General features: G+C 37.5%; 2 protein-coding genes across 6 annotated transcripts in view; both read right to left on the reverse strand.

The window, feature by feature from the left end:
* Positions 1-186: 186 nt before the first annotated feature.
* phf8 (PHD finger protein 8) lies at positions 187-15,864 on the reverse strand. Its single transcript, XM_061736200.1, has 22 exons — positions 15,566-15,864; positions 14,741-14,980; positions 14,480-14,565; positions 14,086-14,212; positions 11,635-11,795; positions 11,321-11,462; positions 11,009-11,195; positions 10,607-10,769; positions 9,495-9,582; positions 7,863-7,969; positions 7,662-7,753; positions 6,808-6,897; positions 6,418-6,699; positions 6,220-6,302; positions 5,952-6,118; positions 5,776-5,861; positions 4,191-4,312; positions 3,581-3,912; positions 3,371-3,466; positions 3,175-3,284; positions 2,711-3,071; positions 187-2,611 (listed from the first exon to the last, which is right to left on the reverse strand). Exons 2-22 carry the CDS (start codon positions 14,836-14,838, stop codon positions 2,523-2,525), a joined length of 3,069 nt encoding a protein of 1,022 aa, XP_061592184.1. The 5' UTR covers positions 14,839-14,980; positions 15,566-15,864; the 3' UTR covers positions 187-2,522.
* A 1,033-nt stretch (positions 15,865-16,897) lies between these two features.
* Positions 16,898-21,625, reverse strand: part of wnk3 (WNK lysine deficient protein kinase 3) — a 43,604-nt gene continuing 38,876 nt past the window's right edge. For all 5 annotated transcript variants that reach the window (XM_061736202.1, XM_061736203.1, XM_061736204.1 and 2 more), the window contains one exon: positions 16,898-20,251. In XM_061736202.1, the coding sequence (XP_061592186.1) occupies positions 19,676-20,251 (576 nt within the window). In that variant the 3' untranslated portion in view covers positions 16,898-19,675. The remainder of the gene's footprint in view (positions 20,252-21,625) is intronic.

The following is a 21,625-nucleotide window of genomic DNA, read 5'->3' on the forward strand; positions in this document are numbered from 1 at the left end:
TGTAATTGTTGTAAAAGACAATGCTTATGTTTTCATTTATCCAGGCAACTTATAGTGGTTACTTCCAAGCCTCATCATTTTAAGTCAATGTGCACAGAAAAGTACACGGCAGAATTCTCTGGGATTTATGAAAAATATAGTTTAATATGAAAGTGTATTCAAACAATTTGGATGAAACGGCTAAAAACAAATGTAAATGTGTTGATCCTCATTTTTTTGAACAATGACTTCTCTCTAAAACTGAGCAATGGAATCATTTTTGTATGAAAATAATACATCAATTTGTACAAAATAATGAGAAATCTAAAATCAACATTTACCATTAAAAAGTACCATCTTGTTTTACACAAATTAATTATTTACTTAAACAAGAGGAGAAAATTAAGTGTAGATGTGTTTAATACAACAAGACATTGCTACTGGAAAAATTCCTAAATACAATTTTAACTGGGATGATAACTGGCTTTCCTAGTAGAGTGAAGTAGAGCAGACACAAAACCAGTCATTCTGCCTTAAAAATCACTTTTTTTTTTGTTTAGTTCTCAAATAAATTCCATGAAAAAGAAAATTTAGCCCAAGTTAAATTTTATCTTTTCCAGATCGAATTGAAGCACATCATGTTAAGACACACAATATACACAAACACAAAGGAGAATATAAACAAATAACATAAAACTAAAAGGATAAAATCTACCAGGGGCATTTGTTTCCAGCACACTTCCAATAATACACTAACAAGACAACATGAACAAAGCATGACAGTTACTGCATACAAATATAAAAAAAGAGCTATCATGTTTCCCCAAGTGCAGCATCATATCATGTACAAGTAGTTACAAAAGATCTGAAAGTTGTTTTTTTAACTATAAAAGAACTTAAATTACAACAGATATATACACACATCTAAATTCAAACCCCGCACCTTCACAAAGTTTTCACTGATTTAAATCTACACCTCCTCCAATGTTTTATGACTAGTACATTCTGTGATAAGAAAGCACATCTCTACATCTGACCCAAGACTGATGCCAACTCTTGGGCTCAAATTACAGCAACATGCTGGATACTATTCTAATGTTCTATTTTTTCTGCCTTTTCAAAGTATGTGTGCGTATATAAAACAAATATTTACAATGACAACCTGAACAAAAAATTTCTAACAGAGCAATTGACGCAGATTTAGTTTAGATTTTAAGTGGGTAAAAGCTAATTTAAGTACAGCCCATGGTGTGGATGCAAAAACATGCTAATTTAAAACAACCCAGGGATTTTCAACGTCCTGCCATGTTCAATAAATATGCAAAAAATAAATAGACCCATATGTTGTTGTGAAATTAGTTAAATACTTTGAATGTCACATTTAGAGCTGCAAGGATCATTTAATGTAGTTTAATGTCTGCACAGCTGCTTTAAAATCTACCTGTCAAACAAATTGCATATGGTTTATGAAGAAGAAAACAAAATGCAGCTGAGTATAATACTAAAATTCTGACTATGTATGTTTGCAAACATTACAAATGACCAGACAATATAATGAGTTTTCTTTCCCTTTTTAAAACTGATAATTGACAGTTTAATGTCATATAAAAACAACGTCTAAAAAAACATCAGTTATTTCTGTAAAAATAAATTCAAAATAAAGTTTTGACAACCTGTGCGAATTAAGTTTTCATGCCTTTGCAAATGATTCACACAATTTCCTATTGATAATGAAAGATATGTGAAACTGAAAAAATATTTACTACATTAAATGTGCCTCCAGCACATTACAGCAATTTCTTGAGGGCCCTTATACACCAAGCCGACAAACACACTGATGGAATCTGTAGTGTATGTCTGTCTTTTTTCATATACAATGCCCCTTTGGTTTTGTACTTCCATGTTCATTCATGCGGAATAAAAGCATACATGTACATAACCATCCATATGATGCATTATTTTGAGTTAAAATACACATTTTTGCATCTTGACACTTTAAAACATGGCCAACTTAGCTAGATCTATGTTGAATGCTAAGACATGAAATTGAGAACAAACTGACCTTAACCAAAAATTACTTTGTTTATATTTCTTTTTTTCTTAAAACAAATGTAAAGACTAGTTTTCCCTTTTGCACTTCAAAGTTGCAAAGCTGCACAGATGTAAGTCATACTTCAGTTGGATGCCACTTTTGCAGCATGTAAAAGGGAACTATTTTTTTGTTTCTTTTCCTTTTTTAACTTAAACCTGGGTAATTTAAGAAGAAACAAGTGGGGTTCTTTTGTTGCCCCTGGGTCTTCATGTTGGTTTGGTGTATAAAAGCCCTTTAAGTGAGAGAGATGCCTCTGCAATACGTTAATGTAGATATGGATAAGTGAAGTTGGGCAGAACAAGATATGATGAGGTGTGATAACAAGTGAAAAATAGTAAACAAATTTATCAAAAGTACAAATATAGATCGCCATCTCCAAGTCCTTCAGACGTACTTCACAGAGGCCTTTTCTTCATTCCTACCATGTCTCCAGTAAGATTTCCAATTTCTCTCACAAGAGAAGTTTACCATTGCGGTGAATTTTCAGAATTTTTCCAAGTCTCTGCTTTGCAGTAGCAAGTCCCTTCTTTGGACGTTTGCCTGATTTAAAATAAAAAGGAGAGATGAAATATTAGGTGTCAAAGAAATACCTAACCTTTCATGTTAATCTTTATGTTAAGCTGTAAGTTTTGCGCTTACCTTGACCAACTCCTGTTATGCCTTGGTTGCTTAAACTTGCAGGGGATGCACCAGAATGAGAGCTGCTATTTTGTGGTGACAGTGAAGGTCTTCGAGAAGTGAGAAACACGCCAGGAGCCATGGCTCCACTGCCCCTAGGACCTCCAGAGCCAAATGGTCCCGGTCCGGCTGTGTATTCATGGTCCATCAGACTTGCCGAGTAATAATCCATCCTTCTGTCTGGGCTAACATCTGCTGCAGACTCTGAAGCAGGTGGAGGGGAGGGCGGAGTGGGCTCACTTTGTACAGGGGGAAGAGTGACCACAGGAGCAGGAGGACGCTGCTTTTTGGTGTACTTCCTTTTAGCAGGTTTTTGCTGCTCCTGAATTATAACAAAAAATAACCAAGATTCTTCACGTTTTCTACTCCACATTTTTCAATTGGAGCATACTTCTACGACTAACGTGTTTTCTTTCTAAACTCACTTGTTGTGCCAACTTGGCAGCAGCTGCTGCGAGGCCAGTTTCTACAGAGGCGACTCTTGCCCCTTCCCTGGCTGGTCGCTCCTGTTTGGGGAGGGTGGGCATCACCCTTGCTGTTGGTGGAAATAACTTATTGAAAGAGCAACCATCCAAAAGTCAGAAAGAAAATGTAACCAGGGTGCTCAATTTAAATAGGTACCTTTAGGGCTCCAAGGTGTGTCATCCCAGTTTTTCTTCCGCTTCATTTTAGCCTTGCTGTTATGGTCATCTTCGTCAGACTCTAACGAAGGGTAAACTAAAAAAAATAAAATTGATTATTACAACTTATCATTGACTAAAAAGGAATAAACAGTCATTATTAAAATAGGAAGTATTTGCAGTATGTTCGATAAGTCACTGTGTCGCTTACCATAATCTGAATCTTTAAAACAGGTTCCCAGTGTTTCTTGTTCATCTGGGCTCTCTTCATCACTCAAATGACGAGCTGGCCTTTTAATTGGGCGTTTTCCAGGTCGCCGGATGACAGGTTTCTTGTCTGGATTTGCTGTATTCTTTACCCCTCCGGTTACCCAAACAGCTCTGCCACCCTTTTCTTTGACAACTCCCAATCCCTCTGTCAAGCCTCCAGAGATAGATAAGGGAGATGAGGACGAGGAAGAGGAGGACGAGGAAGGGGGGTTGGCCATGGAAAGCATACCCTGGATGGCGTCTCGAGTGCTGGGGGAGGCTGGAGCTTCCTCACTGAGAAACAAATCCAAATTGAAGCACTGACTCAAATTTCAAAGATTGTTGAATTCTCATGACAACAGATTGATCATGTCAACAAACTGCTCAAGTCACTTCTACTGTTGCTGACTTTTTTTTTTTTTTTTTTTTTTTAAAAGAGGTGTTACTGATGTATAGTTTCAAACACAACTAACCAAAAATTTACTAAATCCCATTACAATATAAACATTTAAATGCATATTTTGTAGAATACCATTAGGCATTGAAATCAAAAATGATCAAAGCAATCCAACCTGAGTGTTCCAGAGTCTAAGCCAGCCACTTGCTTGCTGGCCTTTAATAAATCAAGAATACCGCCTGCACCACCCTTCACCCCGTGGGCCGCCAGTGCCTCTTCATCAGTGGTGTAGTCTTCCTGAAGTCACATACACATACATGCAACTGTTACCATTAGCCATGAGATGCAATATAATTAATATGGTGTTTATTTATCACTACTTTTAAACAACTATTTTTAGGTAAGATATTGCATACATTACTACATTTATTTATTATTTATAACGACTATTTAACGACTTGGGTCTAAATTTGACAGATGCTAATTTACATTTCTATGCTGATGACACAATTATTTATTGCTGCAAATCTACTCTGCTTAAGGCCATTGAATCCTTGCAGAAAGCCTTTGCTGTTGTCCAGCATTCATTACATCAGCTGAAGCTCATTCTCAATGCAGATAAGACAAAGCTTATGCTGTTCTCCAATTCTAGGATCAGGCCACAGGTTATCCCCTCAGTGACCACTCTTGAGGGAAATGCAATTGAGGTTGTACATGAATATAAATACCTAGGTGTCTGGATCGATGACTCCCTCACTTTTAAGCAGCATATAGAGAAACTTGTGAAGAAACTGAGGATACAATTGGGTTTTTACTTTCGAAATAAGCTGTGTTTTTCCTTTAATGCTAAGAAGCAACTTGTTGCTGCTAAAATTTTTACTAGCACTAGATTATGGAGATATTCTGTACATTAATGCTTCTACTAAATGTCTTCATATGATCGATACTGCATATTCTGCTTCCCTGAGGTTCATTACAAATTGTAAACCATTGACACATCACTGTGAGTTATACTCTGGGGTTGGATGGTCTTCTCTGGCCACCCGAAGGCTCAGTCATTGGTATACTTTTATATATAAGGCAATGCTTGGTCTGCTGCCTTCTTACATCTGCTCCTTGATTGTACAGATAAGTCCTGGTTCTTACTTGCTACGTTCACAAGACTACCTGTTGCTCTCTATTCCTTTTGCCCGTACTGAACTGGGCAAAAGAGCCTTTGTTTATTCTGCTCCTTCAGCCTGGAACATATTACAATATGACTGGGGGCTAACAGGGTTAATTTCTCGGAGAAATTTTAAATCTAAATTGAAAATACTTGAGGCCGACTCCATTACATGTACCTGTTTTTTGTGATTTGTTTTCTTTTTTAACTTTATTTTAAATTGTATTTTATCTGTTGGTGTTTTCCGTCATTTATAACTATGTGTTGTAATTGCTGCTGCCTATCTTGGCCAGGTCTCCCTTGGAAAAGAGGTTTTTAATCTCAATGGGATTTTCCTGGTTAACTAAAGGTTATAAAAAAAAAACAAAAAAAAAACGATCTACTTGGCTTTCTTTTACATTAATTCATTTAATCTTACACTTTTGAAAACAATATCTTTTTCCACAATGAAATTATCTTCATAAAGCCACCAGAGCAATAAGCTTAACATAAGAACATTTAAGTAAAAACTATTCAAACATTTCCCATGTAGTTAATGACAGGGCATCCACAACTGGATTTACAAGTTGTGATTGAGTCATCAAAGAAAAAAACTCACCTCAATGTCAAAGTCAACCTCTCCTGGCTCCCTGATGCGATTAGGGTCAGAACAGGGTTTGGCTCTCGGCAGCTTCCTTGGAAGACCTGGAGGAACATTTTAACAGAGTCCATTAGCAGCAGCTATGCAGTTATAACACATAACTTAACTACCAACAGTTAAAATCAAATACGTACTACTTAGTCCCTTTTTCTTGCCGGGTCCACCCTTACGTCGCGGAGGTGGGGTTTCATCAATCTGCAACTCGTCCTCAGACTCGAAGTCAGAAGCACTGGATCCATCTGTGACAAGATGCTTGTATCTTCCAGTACTTCCTGCACCGTTACTACTTCCATCTTTCTTACTATAACAAAAAATATTGACATGGTAAAAATAACGTAAAAAAAATACCTTCTCAATACAGGAAAATCAAAGACACACACTCCAAATAACTATAATTGTTACCCTTGTATTTTTCCATTTGTCAGGACTAGTTTAAGTTTGCTTTTTTTTAAGTTTCCCTCAAACTCCTCCAAGGGCAGCTCCAACTGGAAAGACAAATTTCAAATATAAGCATTTGCAAAAAAAATATAAAAATGTTTTGACACAAACAAATGCATAAGAATAATTCAATTTTGTTATGAATGGCTGCAAACCTCATACCTTGTTCTTGTGTTTGGACTTGCCAGGTTGAAATTTCTTGAGTGTATGTTTGGTATGGATCTCAATCAGGTCGAGCTCTCCTGCTTCTGCCTTCAGTGACCCTTTCTGACTCTTCTTTTTGGTTCCTGGAGACCCAAGACTACCTAAGAACTCCTTGGGTTTGGGCCCTTTCTTTTTTCCAGGAGGACGTCCAGAGTTTTGAGAAGCACTCATAGCAGCTTTGGCGAGTGGTGCACCAGGAAACTGAGGTCCAGTCCGGCCAATATTGTGTTGAAAGATATCCTAAGAAAAAGTAAAACGTATTAAGGAAATAATTATTATTTTTTTTTTACAAACATGTCTGAAATGATGAGATCATCAATTTGAGTTATCTTTTCTTTTTTTCTTTACCTCAACTAGACGAATCTCCTTAGCCAGGTCCTTCACTAGTGTCTGAGTGTTGATGGTTTCAGGTATCTCCACTTCATGGTCTGCTAAGGCCTGAGTGTAGACAGAAAAAAATCACTTATCCTTCAGAATATTTGGCAAAGTTACTAATAGAATGTTACTACTAACTATCCCTTTAACAAATACTATTGCTTTATTGTTTATTTGGATCCCCATTAGCTCTTGCCTTGGCAAGAGCTAGTCTTCCTAGCTACTATGACACATAATGAAATTAATTTAAAATAAATTGTTTGAAATAGTGGGAAATATGGCTCCCTGCTTCTTAGCAGTTTGATGAGATGACTAAAAATCTGATGGTTTCCAACAAAAACTTTTCCAATTTGTAGCAAAAAATGTGGGTGTTGGGTTTGATAGCAACCTGTGCTTTGACAAACACCTAACAACATATATGCAGTCAACTTTAAAATGTAAAACTGAAGGTTTCAACTCTTACTGTCTTAAAACAAGAAGCCTGAAAAAACTTCAAATAGAATGCATTTGTCATACTTATGCATGATTTGAATGCTACAGAATGTCTGGCCTTTTTTTTTTTTTTTTTTTACTTTGAAAAGCCTTACAGTTACTTAACAAAATATCCAAATACTGAAGTTTAACATTTGGCATTGAATTGACGCCATATTGAAGTTTGTATAAAAGTGACTCAGAATCAAACTAATTACTAACAAAAAATAAAACATGCATTTAAGAGGAGAAAAAAAAGAGAAGTTTGGTAAAAAAAAAAAGATACCGGTATCCCAAAAAGTAAGGTTAATGAATAATTATAGTAAGGTAATAAGGTAAAAAGTGTACGATTTTACCTCTTTACGGGTCCAGCCACGGAAGGCATTGTTCAGGGCCTTAGCTCCATGAACAAGATAACTTGCTGGATGTCTGCGATTTTCTCTCAATCCTGTTAGTATAACACAAAGTCAGTAAAATCATAATATAAACAGCAAACACATGGCATAGAAGGAACTCGCATGAACACAAAACATGGACAATTATATAAATTTCCTTACCTCTAAAGGTATCAAGAAGGTGTTTCCCAGCATACCAACATACTGTTTCAAAGTTTGGAAATTTGAACAGGTCAGCTGTGCTTAATCTCTTCTCTATTTCATATGCCCTAAAGATGAGACAAGTCAGACAGTTTTGGTCAAGAATGTGCAGACTGCTTCTGTGGAGATGGATACGTTTTCTTGTGTACATGGAATCAAGTTTATATTTGAGTTTCCACGTGTTTGAGTCTCCATATCTTAGGCACAGTGCAGTAAAAAAGAGTGAAATACAGATTACTATGAAGGTTGAAAAGCCCATATTCTTGCCCAAGAATTCTATTGATCTCAAAGATAAGTTTATTCAAGTATTGAAAACTGTGTTTATGTTCTACATTGTTGATCACATAAACAGGGGTGCACACCAAAAGTTATCATAATACCTTGCATATTTGATGCCTATAGTTGTGTAATTTCAACCCAATGTGCATATCTTTTTTGTAATTTTCTATTATGCTGAGAAAATTGACTAATTTGATATAACAGGAAAAGCGTGAGGATTGTGCTTGCCGCCATTTGCTGGTGTAATAACAAATGTACAATCTGACAGAGGCTGACGGAAAAAAAAAGAAAGAAAAGGAGACAACTCAGGAGAGGTAGCTCAAATGTTTATTCATGCAACACTGAATCAGCTCCTGGCTCGGCTGGTCAGAATCTTGCCAAGGTTTGTAACCAATTAGATGGGATTTAAAACAACTATTGTTCACATCTCTAGCTGCTCTGTGATTTGGAGTGTGTACAAATTGTGAACCTTCAGATTTATAGAATTAAATATCCCAGAGTGAGCAAACATGCAGAGCTTGTGGGTTTATTGTCATCCCCTACATGTATTACCATAGAATATCATGCTTTCTTTGAAGAGCATTAAAACTTAACTCCAGCTCAGGAAAACAGAAACTAATGTGTTACATTTGGCACAGTTTGCTTCTTTATACACACAACCATGAACGGGTTTGTAAAAAAGCTGCTAACCCAAAGACCATACAGGGACAAGTAATTACATGGAAATACAATGCATGAAAACATCTTAACAGCATCACTTGTAAATTCAGAAAGTTTAAAGGAAACTGCACTATTCTTTGATTTTGGGATACCAACAAAACTATTCAGATTTTTGAGTACATAATGGGCTGAAGTGATTTTACACTTCCCCCGGGTTTACTTCAAATCTAGTTTTACTGCAGAGCTACAGTTCTTTACTCTTATCTGTAACTTGCTAGTCACTACCTGTTAACAGCCAGTTGGTATATATCGTTGGTTTCGTCGAAAGATACGACTTCCCACTTAGTTTCAATGAATAGTTGCCTTCTCATTTACCACCATCAGCTCTGACCTTGGGAAGTATATAGCTACCTTTGCTGTCTCAATAGCAGAAATGTACTCTGCTTTGCTATGCCATATGTCTCGTTGCCTGAATATTTACATTGCAATAGTAATTACAGAAGTCCCAAGTTGCAAAAATGTATATCAGGGAAATACTACTACTACCCTCCCGATACATTCATATTCATAAATGATGTTCAAATACTATTAATTTTTTGAACAAAAAGTTATAAAGTTATATGTTAAGTCAAAATTAGTCCTGAGAAAACCTACCGCAGCTGCATGTCAATGTTAAGACTGTGCAGGAAGTTTCCTCCAAAGGCCAGGCAGTCCACTGGAGTCAGCACAGCATGAATCCACCCTGGAAATCAAACACGTGAAATAAGTCTAAGCCGATTCAAACCATACCCACACTGCATCTGGTAAAATTTGCAAACATATTTTTTTCTTTCTGATTTGGCCCCGTCATAACTTTAAAACAATAAACAGACAAAAAAAATATTTTCTAAAAGAGCAATGAAGAAAAAACACAACAAATAAAAAAGGTAATGGAACAACACTTTGCTGGCCTGAGGCCAGATTCACACGGTCTTTTAAGATCAATGCAATCCACACTGTACAACTTGGATCTGTTCAATCAAGAACAGTGTGTTCAGACTGGTGTCGATGATGCCCCCTTGTGTCATAGGCTAAGACCTGATGCAACTTGATGTAGGTTGCACAGTGGTAAACAAACAAAAAGAGAAAATGATCCACTCTGCAGTAGCTTTGATGTATGCCAAAAATGCTAAAAAAAAAAAACAAACAAACAAACAGCAAAGTAGAATGTCTTCTCCGTCATGATTCAGGAGAAAACAAACAAGAACTTTGGATGACGGCTTTTTCAAAGAGAGCAGATGGTATACCTTGATGTAACCCAGGCATCTATAGCCTGTTGCAACAGATGCAACATGCAACAATTTGTAATGTGTTCATAGTGCTAACTTCTGTTAACACAACTCCACCAAATCTAATTATTTCTCAGTCTCATAAAGCTTATATGTTTCACATTTTTTTCAAGGATTTGCGCTGGGTCGCATTAGTATATAATCTCAAGTTGCTTTGTAACTACGGAGTCAGTAGATATAGTCGTGAGATTCCTGGCAATGCTTGATATTGGTCTCTGGTCAAAAGATGGTTCTGTTTTTCATCTCTGCCCCAATTTCACTGTGAGATGTACGACCAGTGTTTTTGAGCTACTATGGCTGGTTTTTCCTACATCCTTCATCTGAGACCACCGACATCGCAGTGACGAACCCAGCATTACTTTAGGGTTCACCTACATAATTTCAACATTTTTCTAGTTCAGCCGGAGTTAAACCATTTTTCTATACACACTGCCTTACCTGTTGGTATGAAAAGGGTGTTTCCTTGTTTGACAGAACACTTGTAACACATATCGACCTGGTCTCCAAAAAACATCTCATTCTGGTTAGATGAAGAACTCCATCGCTCAAAAAGTGCAAGATTCGCTGGAGTGGGAGAAATCAGGTAGAATATTTTCTCACCCTGAGAAAAGTACACAGACAAAAGCTTTAAAAAAAACACACAAGTAAACACACACACACACACACACACACACACACACACACACACACACACACACACACACACACACACACACACACACACACACACACACACACACACACACACACACACACACACACACACACACACACACACACACACACACACACACACTTCTAAGTTTCTAAAACATGAACTAATCTTTTTTTTCCTCTCACCCTCAGGACATGGTACCAGACTGAGGTGCCTCCGAAATCGATGTGAAAGTCAGTGTAGCTATCTTTCACTCCCATGAGACAGTACTTCTGCACATTGGGGCGTTCAAATACGGACTCTTCAGGCCAGAGGTTTTCTACCCATGACAATTTCCTCACAATTTTGGGAGTTTCCACCAAGTTTGAGAGCCTTAAACAAGTCCAGCACATACATTTAGTTCATTTAGTTTTCAGCAGCACAGCTTACACATTTACAAAATGATTTTAAGAAGCAATATTGATAACAGTACTCGTTAGGTCAAACTCTTTATGCACCTAGTCTCAGAGAACTCCAGGCTGATGACATTGAGGACTTTATCTCTGTTAGGGCTGTTGTAGTATTCAACAAAGTCTCCCAACCGCATCTTCTGATCACATTGCCGAGACACATCAATCACATCAATCTCTTTATCTCCACCTACAATTGAAAAGATTTTATGAAAAACAAAACATCATTTATCATCTATATCAACTCCAAAAAGTAACTCCAAAAAGTAAACCCAAATATAATTTCTGCAATACGTGTAAAGATATCAAAACACCACAATGCTATGTATTCAAATCATGTGCGGAAAATTTCAGAACTTTACCAATGTAGTGCTCTACATCAGTGACGCCAAAAGACGATGGAGGAAGGGTCATGCCTAAGCCATCCCGTCGCAACACCATAACAGGAACACTGAATGAATGCTCTTCCAGAAATTCAACAGTCAGCTGTGCCCCTGATGGCTTTAGCAAGACTTCATCTGCACTGTAACCAGAACAGAAACAAATGTTTATAAAAGAATTGTGATCAAGTAAAACAAAAGGTATAAAATATTGAATACTTCACACTTTTACCAAAGTAAGATATGTTCTCAGCCAAACATGAAAAACTATGGAACATCTATAAAAGAGCTACTTTGGTTGACTATAATGCAGTCAACCAAGTGGTGATAAAATGTCAAAGTATTAAGGTTACCCCATCATGTTCATTTTTGTATAGGCTGATGGGGTATAATAATATGGGGCTAGAACAGTCTTATAATTCACAAATGCACAGGACAAGATCCGCAAATGCACAGACCGATTCACACGTGCGTAGGACAAGATACACAAATGTATTTTTGATGCACACACAAATTATAAACTGATTTACAAATGTTTTTTTGTCTGTGAGCTGTGCTGGATTTGCATGTGACTTTTGAGACTCCCCTGACGTGACTCGATCCACAAATACGTTTTTTTTTAACACGGAAGGATCTGCAACCAACCAGATGTCTTCCTTTGTTTCAGCCAATCATAAGAGCGCACCCCACGTGGGTGACTATTTTCTCGTAAACCAATCAGATTAAAGGGGCGGATACACCTGCTGTTTGAACTGCGTTCTCGTCGTTCGCTTAGAAAAGTGATTCAATATTTCGAGTTGGTGGAGTAAAGATAAATAAACAAGACAGCAACACAGGATGGAGAGGAGATCACTGCTCTGATTTTCTTGTGATCTCGGTAAAGAAAACAGCGCGATCTGAGATGGTTTGTCGGGCCGTTCAACTAGAGCCGTCGGTGAGATTTCTCTTCAAAACGATAAAAGATAATCACAACATTAAGAAGATGGACAAAAACATCTTTAGTCTTTGAGAAATTATTACGATTGTCGCTACCGCTGTTGAAAAAAATGGTCAAATGACTAAAGCAGCAGATGATTAGAGCTGGGTATCATCACTGACCTCCCGATACGATTCCGATACACTGGGTCCCAGTTGATACGATTTCCGATACGATATCAATATTCTAGTTACAATACCAATTTTGCTTTGGCAATGGAAGGGATTCTCAAAACAAATAAAAATCGAGGGGCACGGTGGCGCAGCTGGTAGTGCAGCCATGACTTCAGCGCACCCTGCGTGGTGTTGGAAAGGGCCTTTCTGTGTGGAGTTTGCATGTTCTCCCCGTGTTCCCTTGGGTAGCTTTTTTTTTTTTTTTTTATAACAATGAAATGTATCTAGGTGTGTGTGTGTGTGTGTGTGTGTGTGTGTGTGTGTGTGTGTGTGTGTGTGTGTGTGTGTGTGTGTGTGTGTGTGTGTGTGTGTGTGTGTGTGTATGTGTGTGTGTGTAAATAAGATGATGAAAGTAGATACATAAATTAAGAATATTAATTTGAGAATAAATAAGTAAACAAATAAATAATTATCATATAGAGTGGTGTAGCAGGATATAATATAAATATAGCGTAATAATATAGTAATATCCTAATATAACATAATCATTTTTATAATATTATAACATATAACAAAATAATATCACCATACTATAATATATAACAATATCATAATATTATAGTTTAACATCCCATGAGATTTCATAACTTAATATAATAATACACTATGAAACAATATATCATGATAATGCCAGGAAAAATTATTAGAGTTAGAATTGGTAATTTATATATTGCAATGAGGGGTGAGGTCAGACCGGGGCATCAGGGAAGCGAGCAAGGGGCCCCCACCAGACTCCTGAGCTACCCTCAAAAACATGCAACAGTCCTGGACCCCCTCTGCCCCCTCTGGCCAGCCGGGGCCCTGGATTATCGACACCACACGCATAAAAAGGTCTTAGCGATATTTGGGTACAGTGATCCTTCCTGATGGCAGCAAAACCATCCAGGATTTTGGGGGATATTGTAAAAGGTTGAGCCATTTCTTTGAGATCTGCTGTTATCACAGCCCAAGGCACAGCAGATAGAAGGCATATTGGAAGTGGGTCCTAACGATGGCACCGCGATCGCTGTGTGATGTCACATGTTTAGCTGCATCAATTCAGCCCTATTTTTACCCACACACAGAGGTTACACCTGCTTCCCGAATCATAATGTACAAATACTAGGTCAATATGATATCTTAAACAGGGGGGTCACTTGATGGCTTCTTCTGTTTCCACTGACATTGGGAAACTTTTCTCTGCTTTTTTTCATTAATTTTGCATCTTATATAGCATCAGAATTTGTTCCTCATTTACATCTGGACAAATAATTAACTTCTGCCATGACTATGCAAGGACCTTACTTGGGGAAGGTGCGGCTCCGTAGCTCCCTTACAAACTGTGGGCTCCCTGTCTTAACAGGCCGACTTGGATCTCTTCCAACCCCAGTGCTTCCATCTATTTGCTTGTTGCCTCCACGACGTTTGCGCACTGACAAAAAAAAAAGAAAGAAGAGATTAAAAAATTGTCAACCAGTAAAGTCTCACAAGAAAACAATGACAGAATGACCATCCCAGTGACATAAGCATTATACATAACAACATTAAAAAGTTTGATAGCCCGGTAATCAACAGTAAATTGGGTGTAAATGCCTTCAAACAGCAGTCTATAGTTCTCTTACTCCCTTGCATAGTCCCTCTTCACTGGAACTATATACTAAAATGTGAAAAAACGGGGAAAATAAAAAAAAATACATACTGACAGATGGTCCATGGGTGACCTGACAGTTTGGGCAGTGATATAGGTCAATCTCAGCTGCTTTGTCTTCCTCTACTCCAACACAGCTACAGAAAAGAAATAATCAAAACATTACAAAAACACAGTATATCGAATAGCTGAATAAATGAATCCAACACATTTTATACCACTCGTAATTATACAATAACACAACAATATATTTCAAACTTCGCAGTTAAAATATGATCAACCCAAAAACATTTTTTTCTAAAAATGTCCTACCTTCCATGAAACCAGTCTTGACAAATATCACACTCGATCATGAAGCGTGTGACATCATATGGCAGGCGACACAAGCAGTACAGTGGCACTGATGCCATGCTGGGTGTGTTTATGTGTGTAAAAAAAAACAAAAACTTATAACACTAATGTTAAAACTGAACTGGACTGCACTTTAGGAATGTCTCTTCACTTAGGATTGCTGTTGCTGTTAGAGAGGTCTGCTGGGATTGACTTGAAAACCTATTAAAACAAGAAAGCAGGACAAAAAGAATAAAATAAAAAGTTAGTCTCCAGCCATAACAATAAGTAGGGTATTACCAAGTCTGTAACGTGGTATAACCTTGTCCTGTCATAATCTGCAGCATGTTTATTTAGATGGCTTAACAACGAAACGTCTTTACGCTTCATAATATCATAAAGGAATTTGTGTGTGTGTATATAATATATATATGTGTGTGTGTGTGTGTGTGTGTGTGTATACTTGCATTGGAAATATAAACAGAGATATTTTGTGCCTGAACAGAAATTAATCAGAGTTCCCAATGATTAAGAGTTGATAACATATAAACTAATCAGTTTATAACGTTTATAACGGCTACTCTGCAGGGAAATGTTTTACAGCAAGTGGCTAACGTTAGCCGTGGTGGCTAACGATGTGGCCAGCTAACCAGCACTTTTAGAAAGATGCACACTTTTACAAGTTAAGATAAATTATCTTCTTCATGCGTGAAAGGCACGTTTCATAAAGCTTATGCAAAGTGTTAATTCTAACCAAGGAACCCCACTCTGTCCGCTACACTGAGCGAGCAACCGCTTGCGACTCACCGAACTGCAGTGCTGCGGCGGGCCAAGCATTGAAGAGCGGCTGTAATCCCTACGCAAGCTCGGGGGCCGCTGCGGCCTTATTATGCAACATCAAACATTAACGATTTACTTCACCACATTTTTGTTTATCGACCCACTAATTGTCAAATATGAAGGCCGTGTCCTGATAATAACAGTGGGCCTTGAAAAGTTCAATCTGAAGCGAGCTAAACGAGTGTAATAACTAAAAATAACATCGTATTTAACGGGACTAACGCCATTTCAAAGGGAATAACGTCAGATCGTTGTCGATCGTCGTTGTCTACAGTTGAAGGAACAATAAAGTTGCGGACAGTGATTGAGACCTTGAGTTGTAGAATGAAAAAAAAGGGGGGAGAAATAAATAACTGAGAATAGAGCATTTGATATACATAAAAATACATTTTAAGCACAAGGAAAGTTTTTTGGTTGTTGTTTAGTTTTTCTGCATTTTATGCAAACATGGCTGTTAAAGAAAATATGAAACTAAATAATGAAATGGATAAAAGATAAAATAATGTATTCATTTCTGAATATGCAACATGCCACAAAAGAAAAAAATTCAAAACATTAAAAAAATAAAGGAATTTTCATTTTATTCTATCTTGTATGGTATTGTCTTCATTAACACATCATTGTTGCCCTCTAGACAGACTATACGGTTAAATGTCTTATAAATCTAATTTAAATATATTTTCATGATCTTATACTTTAAACATATCCCTATGAAAACAAAACGATTCTTTTGTTATTATTTCATTGATGTAATTTATTTAAAGTTGTGAATATTCCAGGTGTAATAAAGTGGCAGACTTATAAAACGTATGCACCTACTTGTGAATTCCCTGTGAATTTGGTAACAAAGTCTTATCTCAAATTTTGTCCCAATTTTTAAAGCTAAAACATTTTTTCAACACATAAATTATGTTTTACTTATTCATAAGACTTGTGCTTTTACATCTGTCCACGCAGAAAATATTGTGGTTTTCCTGCAAGCACACTTTATTATTATTCCTTTTTAATGATTGTTGAAATCTCTGATAGATGTTTTTCTTTCACTTTCTTATACTGACAAAGGTTCAGCCTAAATAACACTGAACACTTAATCATCTATGTGCCAGATGCAGTATGAACTTTTCTCTGCTTCAGGAAACAGTAAAATGACAAATTGCTGCCAGAAAACATGAAACTGGTTGACTGGAAGGCATCCAATTGCCCCTGAAATTAGAAGAGTTTGCATTTAGATGGCCAAATCTCACACATGCTTCTATAATAACAAAATAAAAAAATAAATGAAATGAAATAAAGTGGGCAGTCTTTAATGCTGTTTTTTTTCCTTCTCAATATCAAATTGAAATTTTATTTGTGCTAAAGGGACCAAAGAAATGCCTCTGACTTCCATGTCAAATTTGTGTTCAAATAGGTGTTCCACATCAAGTCTCCACAGTAAACGGTTGTGGATTGGACAAGTACCTCACATGCCAAGTCAAATCATTTATTTTTGTTAGTAACAAAACATAAACAAAATCAACAGTTCAATTAGTTAAAACTTTACAGAGGCTAAATCACCAGCAACATACTTTATTACTCAGTTTTTCTGGCCAAATGTACTTTAATCATTGGTTGTCATCTTGGGACTCCCCAGATTGCTGTTCCATTAATTTGTATGTTTATCATATTAGGCCTGCAGTATAACAGGAAAACAGTTGTAATTCTATCCTCATGCAGAGAAGAAACATGATGTCAAAAATTACCAAAATTGATCTGAAAATAATTAGTAATGAATTGAACTGTGTTATCAATACTCAAAGAGGTGTATAAGGAGTCCCACATAAACAGCAATGGAGACCAATGTTTTGTAATTTCAAATAACTTTAGATTTACAGTGATGGAAACACTACTTTACAATCTGTACAACCCCATTCCAAAATACAAAAATATTCTTTATCTTTCAGATTACATTTTGGTAACACTTCAAGGACAAAGCCAGCTTCATAATCATGACCATTAAGCCATAGCTTGTTAGATACATGTTAGTATCGGACATGACGGCACAGTATTTCACCTTCACTTGTAGTCAATGACATTTCTGTAATATGTAGGAAGTCTTAAAAAGCAACAAATACAAAGAACTGAAGAATTCAAATTCTAGATTATGCACAACCATTCCTGTTAGTATGAACTATTCCTCCTTAAATTATGCTTTATACTTCTTTGACTCACATTAAGGATTGTCTTTCCATCCTATGCAATCTCCTGTTTTCTGTGGCACACAATCTCCCTACAATCAATCAAACAGAAATTCTGCGTTGACTACAGGCTACTTCTTACAATGGGAAAAAATGCCTTACTGCCTGACCATCAATATTCAAATGTATTTATGACTGAATGCACAGATGGGCCAGTAAATTTCATGGTAATGTATCTTCTGCTGATATATTACCCCTGAATAGCTTTGCATCTACAATGAAGTGAGAAATAAAATTTAATTTTTAATGGTGTACGTAAAGCACAGCGATGGGCTACATTTTAGCTTCTCATTTGATGCATTCACATTTAAAGCCTTTGGTCAAAGTCTAAATAGTTAACTGAAATAAGGAATACCAGAACAAAGCTAACAACTATGCATGTGATGGTCTCACAGCAGTGTTAAACATCAAACCTACAACCAGCATGACCTAATAATAACTCACTTAACTCACTTTTGTTTCTTGAGGAGGCAATCCAAGAACATAGGCAGAGTAAACATTTCCATTTGAGTAGTGACATCTGAGCGGCTGCTTTCAATAAAAGAAAAGGGGATCCAATTCATGATACAATGTACCATGAGACTATCACAAAAATTTGACACACAGAAAGATAGCTCACAAACTCGCAACAATGCAATAAATTTTGAAGGCGACATGGGAACAACTTATTCCACATGGTTTCTCCAGTCAATATATTTTGGCAGTTATTTGTTTGTTTGTTGTTTTTTTTTCTTCATTTTTTCCCTCCTCAGCATGAAACAGACACACTGTGATATGCAGATCTCAAACTGAAAGCAAAAGTGTCATATGTGGAAGCGCATAATACTGAAAGCAAATGTAACTTACTAGTTATTTCCGTAGGCCGCATATGTTCAACATGAGATTCATGAATATACAGCAGGTGCAAGCAGTCTGCATTGTGCAGGTAAGTCAAATTAGTCATAAGGCCATGCAGTATGAACTGAAGACAGATGGAACAGCTCAGGTTGCTGTTGCATAAATGATTCATCTTATTGTGTTAATTTGAACTGGTTTCTGTTAAAAACACAAACAACACAAAACACATGCCAAAATGTACACAACAGTGTTTGGTTGTACTGTGGGAAAAAAAAACAACAAAAAAACAAGTCTACTGTGTTCAACTATTAGACGTGTTGTGTTTGTTTATGTTGTTTTTTTCATTGCCCAATGAATCACTTTGTGCTGTAAGCCTACACTTTTAAAAGACCATGAAAGAAAATCCTCTAGGCCTCTGGTAATCATCTCTGTCCCTCTAAAAAAATATTTTATGCTTTATAGACAAATCAATTTGTGCTGATCAGTTTAGATGACCATTACTAATTGCACTTTTAAAATTCATAGTCCTTTTTCTATAAGCATTCACAAATTAAACCCAAAAAACACCAACACAGTCAAATGTTCTTCTCTCTTGTCTTTTCTTCGGGAGATCTCGGGTCCAGCGAAGTTAGTTTGCAAACAAAAACAAATTTGCATCCAAGGACATAAGTGATATGTACTTAAATATTCCATAAAAAACTCACCCACACTCATAAATGAACACACTCATACATTAAAGACTTTATACATCTCAACATCCAAACATCATCATTCATAAACCCCAGTAGCTGTGTTTCATATTTGTACATAATTTCATCTATTTTCCATCTTTTACATTCATTTTCCATCTCACCAAGAAGCACACTGGAACCCACATATTTATTACAGTCACAACTCTCTCCCACATACACACAACTAATACTCCAAATAGATTTTTCCTTTGACCTGACCCACTTTCTATTTCCTTCTCTTGGACCTTCATGTTGCCCTTACACTTCACTTGGTTTTACTTTTCTACCAGAGGAAGAGTAGAGGTGGGAGGTGTTGGGTGAATTTTGGCACTGGCAGGTAGAGCAGCAGCTGAGCAAGATGATGAACAGGTGGAGGATGATGATGAACAGGAGCAGAATGTCCCCCCGGGTGCAGTAGTGCTATCAGTGGATACAGTGGTGCCACTGCCCGTCAGCAGAGACGTGGTTGTGGACACCGGTGATGCGGGCGTTTGGGAAGGCAGCAGCGGCTGGCTATGTGGCGGAGAGCGGGGCAGCTGGGTGGTGGTTTGTGTCTGTGACAGTGACTGCACGGGAGTTTGCGTCTGGGGCTGTGGAATTTGCTGCCGAAGAGAGGATGATTGCTGATAGGTCAGTTGTTGGAAAGGGAGACACTGATGGAGGTGCAAACTTTGCTGTATCTGTGGCACTTGAGCCATGTGCGTTTGAGGTGTTGGAGGTCCTGAAGAGGGCATGGTAGTCGCGGTTCCTCCACCTGTATAATAAGGAGAGGCTGCCACTGTCAAGCCTGCGGGGGCGGGGGAGGCGTTGGGGTTCAGTTGTGCCGTCGCAAACCAACCAGGTGGAACCATCTGTAATCATCATAATAATGAATGGTGAGGAACAATGGTACCGTTGGCTCATCAAACAAATTAGTCATTAAAAATATTCAGACTATTTTAGCCTTTTCTGGCTCAACTGAAATCAACAGATTGTTAGCTGATTTTTTTTTAAAGGGGACCTATTATGGCATCTAATACCTATTTTAAACAGGCCTTGAATGTCTTAAAAACAAGCTTTTGATTGTTTTTGCTAAATAAATTAGAAATTCAGCCTCTGAGCTATGTCCATGGATCTATTAATAAAATCTGGATGGGAGATCAAAAATGGCCGCCCATTCATTTCAATGGAGTTTGCTCACTCAGCGCATACGCCGAAAAAGTTCCTGACTTCCGGGTTTACTTCCGCGTTATGCGGCCCATAGAGCATGCGCAGTTGAGTCACCTCCCATGATGCTCTGGGGCCTCCCATCATGCCCCGGGGCAATGACGTGAATATTAATATAATATGTATTAATATAATATATTAATTAATGTATATTATTACATGTATAGTATTACATATATTGTTAATGTATTAATAATACATAATTATATAATATGTATTAATATAATACATCCGTGGAATGCACGGACACGGCTGTGACGTCAGCCGTGACGTCACGCCCAGAAAGAGACTTTTCTTTGACTTTTCTGGCCGTTATAAAACATTTTTGACGGATATAAAGTCCATGACTTAAAAATATAGAATACAAAGATTAGTAATTGCCGGTGATTACAGCTGGAGGTGTCCTGTGAACAGTTTTAGAGGCTTCTCTTTTAGTATTGCGGTCTATGGGAAAAAAGCTTTCTGGGCCCCATGGGATTTTTTATTGCAGTACCGCGGCTGGCCACTGGAAAAAATCGGCGTGCCTTCTGAGTGCGAGACCCGGGGGCTGGCTATGTCTGCAGCTTCCCAGTGTCTAACCTCATTCTCTATGCGGGATTCTGAGTGGGCGGGGAGGCTATGATAATGAGGCACTGTGCTGATTGGCTGCCTGAATGACGCGATACACCGCTACGGAAAAATGCCGGAAGCTCCGGCCGGCAGAGTTGTTGTTGTTGTTCCGGCCAGAGTTAGTTGTGGGTGTGGTTTCACGCATCGGAGGTCAACCTCTGTAAATCGTATTTTCGTTACGTAACGAAAGGGAGCAGAATTTGAACGGCTCATAGAAGTCACATCACACTGGATGGATCATCCGGGCGGCTGTACAGACACTGCAGAATTTGGTTGCTTTCCTCCTTCTCTGAGTTGGCAGGCTAAGGGGAGACCACTTTATATATGTTAAAGCAAGAAAAAAAGTTTTTTTCATAATAGGTCCCCTTTAAATATATCATATGATATACAGTTTGAAATATGTTTGGTGA

The sequence above is a fragment of the Cololabis saira genome, chromosome 12 (assembly GCF_033807715.1).
Source record: "Cololabis saira isolate AMF1-May2022 chromosome 12, fColSai1.1, whole genome shotgun sequence".
Taxonomy (NCBI): Eukaryota; Metazoa; Chordata; class Actinopteri; order Beloniformes; family Belonidae; genus Cololabis; species Cololabis saira.

Excerpts from the sequence above, each read along its gene's own strand:
- phf8 (XM_061736200.1), bottom strand. The coding sequence starts at position 14,838 with ATGGCATCAGTGCCACTGTACTGCTTGTGTCGCCTGCCATATGATGTC. Across the intron at positions 4,313-5,775 it reads AGGTTGACTTTGACATTGAG|GAAGACTACACCACTGATGA; the intron begins GTGAGTTTTTTT and ends ATGTGACTTCAG. Across the intron at positions 3,467-3,580 it reads TTTTAAAGATTCAGATTATG|TTTACCCTTCGTTAGAGTCT; the intron begins GTAAGCGACACA and ends TATTTTTTTTAG.